The sequence below is a fragment of the Malus sylvestris genome, chromosome 3 (assembly GCF_916048215.2).
Source record: "Malus sylvestris chromosome 3, drMalSylv7.2, whole genome shotgun sequence".
In the NCBI taxonomy this organism is placed as follows: domain Eukaryota; kingdom Viridiplantae; phylum Streptophyta; class Magnoliopsida; order Rosales; family Rosaceae; genus Malus; species Malus sylvestris.
In genome coordinates this window covers 35,705,761-35,711,978 of record NC_062262.1, presented here as the reverse complement: position 1 = coordinate 35,711,978, position 6,218 = coordinate 35,705,761, and the positions used below count along the sequence as shown (strand labels likewise).

At 46.5% G+C, this 6,218-nt stretch overlaps 1 protein-coding gene across 1 annotated transcript; it reads left to right on the top strand.

Annotated features, from left to right (window-relative positions):
- Positions 1–2,255: 2,255 nt before the first annotated feature.
- Positions 2,256–3,269, top strand: LOC126617229 (copper-transporting ATPase PAA2, chloroplastic-like). Its single transcript, XM_050285258.1, has one exon. The coding sequence runs from the start codon at positions 2,256–2,258 to the stop codon at positions 3,267–3,269; it is 1,014 nt and encodes a 337-aa protein (XP_050141215.1).
- Positions 3,270–6,218: the final 2,949 nt, after the last annotated feature.

Genomic DNA, 6,218 nt, shown 5'->3' with positions numbered 1-6,218 from the left:
CTGGATGACCTGTTGAACAAGAAGGTGATCAGTTTGCCTGAGTGCAGATGGCCGGAAGAGATGAATCGTACCGACAACCCAAGATACTGTAAATTCCACCGCTTCATCAGTCATCCAACGGAAAAGTGCTTCGTACTAAAAGATCTCATCATGAAGCTGGCTCAGAAAGGAATCATCGAGCTAGATCTTGACGATGTGGTGAAGTCAAACTATACCACCTTCACTTCTGGCTCTTCCGACTCAAAGTTTTCACCTCAACCGCTGGGGGCATACTCCAAGACAAGCAAAGTTGAAGGATGGACTCAAGTCACTCCTAAGAAATTGCACAAGAAGCATACGTCTCCTCCAAAAGTCCGCCAATCGAAAAGGGGGCAAAACAGCTCTTGTCAACCTTCAAAGCAACGTGAACGTGTTGAAGATGATGAAATTTCGACACGTAGATCGTCCGTCCCCATCACGATGCGCGATTTCTTGCCCGAAGACTTCTTCAATCACTCGGTCAAGGCTCCTTGCTATGAAGATTGTGAGGAACGCCTCTCCAAAATTGCTTGACAAATTCACCAATGCTCCTTGTTCGCACGAGCCTAAAACTGCACGAACCAAAGCTCCTTGTCTGCAAGAGCCTAAACTGCAAGACACAAGGCTCCTCGCCTGCACAAGCCTAAACTGCACGACACCAACACTCCTTGCCTGCATGAGCTGAAACTGCAAACGGCACAACAAAAAAAAAGAAAATAAAAAAAAAATATGTATTTGAACTACGACTTGATCTCTTCTTTGGAGGGGTACGTAGGCAGCTCGAATATTCAAAATTTGAGTTCAATCACACCGAAATAAGGAATAAAGATTTAATTAAAAGTTTTGATGCTATTACAATTTCTTTGTACGGTTTCTTCGAAAAAAAATCATGAAAAAGAAAAAAAAAATATACAATTTCTTCAAAAGAAAAAAAAAAGGGAAATAAGGAAAAGGAAACATATATATATATGTATGTCTCGGTCCAGCACCAACAATGGTCCCATCCTCATTCAGCTCCTAAACCCAAGACATATGGGCCCATCAATCCCTCTCCCACCAGGCCTTAATCCCCGGACGACAAGTCGTCTTCTCTCAGCGCGCTCACCATCTCCGTCTCTCTCCGTCGTCTCCTCGATCCAGCCTGCAAGTACCGACCTCTGGTTCCCACGCAATCGATTCGACTGGCCATTTTTTTTCTTTCTGTAAGAAATGTTTGAGAGAGAGAGATTCAATTTCTATCCACCGTGTATCTATATGTATATGTGTGATATACATCCTGTATGATTTGATTTGGGAATTAGGGCTTTGAAAATCGATTGCGTGGAGGAAAGAGTGGTAGTCGGAAATGGAAGAAGGCAGCAGGTTCCGTCGTCATCATCGACATCAAGCACGAGCTTTCGATTTGAAGAAGAGGAAAACATGTCGCCACCGTTTTGGCTCCAAGCCTCTAATTCTTTCCGGCAGTCCAACCATCGCAGCAGCCGCCTCGGCCGCTCTGCCTCCTCCGTTTTCTTCAGCTCCGGTGCCTTCGTTTTCGCCTTGATCGTCATAGCTCTGCAGAAATTTGAGAAGTCAAACCCATCAACCCCACGTCAGTGGTACAATCAGTATCCAGATCGGAGTCGGACGGTCGATAATCAGAGCAGTGGTGCTACTAGCACGATGGACAGAGGAGTGAGGACCAGCAGCTTGTACCCGGATCTGCGTCAACAGGAACCTTCATGGAATGTGGTTGGGGACGAACGGTGGCGATCCCACGACGATACCCATGTGGCCGGTTATCGGATTCCGGGTTCGGATCCGCAGCATCAGCTCCACCGCCGTCACCAGTCGTGGAATGAAGAACCGGCAGAGGTTGTAGCACGAGTAGGATGTGTACTACGGACCAAGAATATACCAGTAAACACTTTTGTGATCCCTGCGGAGCAAGTTAGTTCTTCACACGCACAGATTCAGGTTATTCAATCCTATTCTCCGCCACCATCGCCGCCGAGGACAAAATCTCCGTCGTCTCCCCCGACGAGGAAGCACCGGCCATGGGCTCAACTCAAAGACCAAGAAAAGTGGCGGGTATGGTTCTCTACACTTTTCCGGTGGAGGGATTACTACAGTCGGTCACTTCACTTGCTGCTTCAGAAATCGGTCTTTTCCCAGGATTCAAAAAAGAGCTTCGTCAATCGTCACTTGAGATTTAACAGTACTTAGGCGATGTTGCCCACCAACCACGGGATCGGAGCATGGCAGTCAGAATCTGGGTCAAGAATCTGAAAGACGTAGCTCATGATGCCGATGACGTCTTGGAGGACATCAACTACGAAGTTCTCCGGCGTACAGTAGAAATTCAAAACCACATGAAGAAGAAGGAGGAGATGCTGGTGAAGAGCAGGAACAGAGTGATTTTAGCTTGGACTTTAGTGGCATTATGCTGCGGATCGCCTGCTTCTCACATTTTGCATTCTCTAGGAATTCATGCTGCTCATGGATCGTTTTGGGAGTTGCTGCATAATTCGTATGTGAAGGCGGGTTTAGCTACCGGAGCTTTGTTGGGACCTGGCCGTGACTTGCTTTTTGATGGTCTGAGAGCCTTCAAGAAAGGACCACCAAACGTGAATTCTCTTGTGGGATTTGGATCCCTCGCAGCTTTTACAATTAGTGCGGTCTCGCTTCTCAACCCTGGGCTTCAATGGGATGCAGCGTTCTTCGATGAGCCGGTCATGCTTCTTGGTTTTGTGCTCCTAGGACGTTCTCTCGAGGAAAGGGCAAGGATCAAGGCATCTAGTGATATGAATGAACTCTTGTCACTGATAAACACACAAGCAATACTTGTAATTGGTTCCCCGGAAAATGATTCCTCCAGCAACAGTGTACTTTTCTCTGATGCAATATGCGTTGAAGTCCCAACTGACGAGGTTCGGGTTGGAGACTCTGTGTTGGTTTTGCCAGGAGAAACCATACCTGTGGATGGAAGAGTTGTGGCTAGAAGAAGTGTTGTCGACGAATCCATGCTCACAGGAGAATCACTTCCTGTATTCAAGGAAAAAGACCTTACTGTCTCAGCTGGAACAATAAACTGGGATGGTCCTCTGCGGGTTGAAGCATCTTCAACTGGCTCCAATTCAATGATATTCAAGATCGTTCGCATGGTTGAGGATGCTCAAGGACATGAAGCACCCATACAAAGGCTTGCTGATTCAATAGCTGGACCTTTTGTATACAGTATAATGACTCTATCAGATCTCTCTCTCCTCTGACCCCAGGCTCCTCTTCAGCTACACCACCAACTCCTCCAGTGTTGACCACTTCACCAACCTCGCACTCATCACCTTCGGCCTCGGCGCCGACGCCAACTTCAATTGATCCTCCTCAGATCCGAGAGCCGTGAGCACACCACTATCGACACCCAACCATGGTTGTACCTCCATTTCCACCAGCCCCGTGGTCCCTACTTCCACTCCATCTACTGACTCCGCCAACTCTTCCTCTCCCCCAATCTGCGAGCGGACCAAGCAGGTTTTGGCTGATGATGTCGTGACAGATCCCGAAAAGATGGCAGATTGGTGTTTTGGCATGGATGGATCTTGGTTTTTCTTCTGTTTTGTGATAAACCGAGATGGAATGTTTAACAATTCTGGACGGTTAATTGTGTGAAGCACGTCGGCATAGCATGGCAAATAGGGCAGCATCTCCGCCGTTAAACATAAATCCTTTGCAGCGATTGGCAGTGCAACGGATGCGCAGTGGCGGTGCTCGGTGGCAGTACAACGAGTGTGCAGCAGCTGTGCTCAGTGGTTGGGCTCAGTGGCTGTGCTCTGGGTTCTAGCTGGACCCGACATCAAGGTCACCTCCACCTCCTCCGTCTCTTGCCTCGCAGCTGCCAACAACTTCAAAGACCGCTGTCAAACGACTAGCCGGCCGAGAAGCTCTTCCTCAAGCTCTAGCTCTGAGTTCGCCTTCATCCTTCCCTGCAAATTCCCCAGCCCATCATCGAAATTTATAAAAAAAAAAATAATAATAGAAAATGGGATGGTGGATCAAAGATGGGGAACAGCCCCATGCCCATGGCAATCAAAAGTTTCTGGTGGTGCATGGGCACCATGTGCAGAAAGAAGAAAAAAAAAAAAAAAAAAAAAAAAATGATGATGGAACTTGGTGCATCCAGCACCAAAAGAAAAAGGAAAAAGAAAAAAAAAACAAATGCATAGAGAGAAATAGAAGGTCCATTTTATTTATTTTTTAGGAAATTTTTACATAAATTTGCATTATACATACCTTAAAAAAATAAATAAAAAAATAAAAATAAAAATCAAAAAATCAAAAATAAAAAAATCAAATCAAATCAAATCAAATTTACAAGAGGGTATCTTCAAGGACGATTAGATGCCGCATCACCACTTGGTAGAGCTCCAGAAATGAGAGGCGCCGGAGGTTGACTGTTTGAAGCCACATCACTCGGCGGAACTCCAGGAAGAGGAGGCACCAAAGGTTGATCATTTGGAGCTTCATTACGCGGAACAGCCCCAGAAGACGAAGGCAAATGTTGTTGGAACAAACCCACAAACCTCCGATGATCAAGTAAAATCTGACCATCAGATTCCTGCATCTGGTCAATTTTCCTCTTCATATTTGTGGCATAGTTGTGTGCAAGCTTGTGCAACTGTTTATTCTCATGCTTGAGCCCTTTGATATCCTGTTTGAGACTCATCACTTCAGCCGCCAACGATTCAACTTGACGGGTTCGAGCAAATAGGCGTTGGGCCATGTTGGACACAGAACCCGCACACTGCACACTAAGAGCCAGGGACTCCTTAACAGCCAACTCATCAGACCGCCTGGAAAGTAGTCTGTTATCTTTGGGAGTGACAAGGTTCCGGGCCACCACCGCAGCGGTCATATCATTCTTCATCACCGAATCCCCAACAATAAGAGGACCAGTAGGGGATATGAAGGATGGGCGCCATATGTTATCTGGAGAAGACGGGACTACCTCTTCACCAAGGTTCAAATCAAAACGACGGTCGGAGGGTCCAGACATTTTCAAAGTGTTGAAGGAAGAAGAGATCGGACAAATCAAGATCTTAGAAGTACAAGAGGGGAGTTTTCACAAGCGAAAATTCAAGTGTGCTTTGAAACGAACTGCATGCCTCTATAAAAATCAGCACTCGACGGGATTTCAGAGATCGAAGAGGCGAGCTCAGAATTCGAAGAGGCCATTCAAAAATCGAAGAGGCAAGCTCAGAAATCGGAGAAGCATCTTGCTTTTCCAGACGTGTCGGCACCCGTCACACGCAAACTCAGCTTTAATCACGGGTAATTTGTCGAAGCGCCAATCCCAGATATCGAAGAGGCGCCAGTCTTTTTCAGCCGCGTCATCACCTGTCATATGCACACTCAACTTTGCGCAAATCATGGGCAATTTGTCGAAGATTTTCGGTGAAGGAGAAAGCACGTTAAGTTTACTGTTCAATCACGCGTTAGTTGCCGACACGAGTGAAAGAATAGTACCTCTACAGGTATTAAGGGACCTCCTATAACTGTCCACCTTCACCTTCCATAGCAAGGCAGACACACAGAGTTTTTTTTTCATCTCCAAAGATGTTTTCCCAACGAAGCCTCTCGAGTCATTCAGTGTTCCTTATTCCTTGGGGTACCTCTGCAAGCCAATGACTCCAAAGCAAAAGTATCTCATATCACCAGGGTAGAAAGCAAGAGTATCTCATATCATGTGTTCTCCCTGTCCTTTCCTTTGTCCTTGTTCTTACCTACAAAGACAAGGATAAAGAAAACAATATGCCGGAACTTCCACTCAAACTCGGGTAAGGAACCGACTGCTTGGAATCCTTCCCTGATTGCCTACCTAGCACTGCTCTCGAGTACTCACCTTCCACTGCTGCTGTACTTTTAAAGAAGCTGCCACATCTGCCTGGAGGACAGATAAGGCAAGTGAAAATGATACCTTGCAGCATGTGGAGACAAGGTGCAGAAGGAACAAGCAGAGAAGAATGCGGTCTGCACGGTTAACTCAGCAGAAGGAGTCCGAACTGAGGAACTCGAGAAGCTGCCACATCTGCCTGAAGAAACAAGTAGAGAAGAATGCAGCATGCACAGTCAACTTAGCAGAAAGAGTCTGAGATGAAGAACTCAAGAAGATGCCGCATCTGCCTGAGGACGGTGAACTCGTTTTGACCCTCAAATTCTTGGGT

Excerpts from the sequence above, each read along its gene's own strand:
- LOC126617229 (XM_050285258.1), top strand. The coding sequence starts at position 2,256 with ATGGCAGTCAGAATCTGGGTCAAGAATCTGAAAGACGTAGCTCATGAT.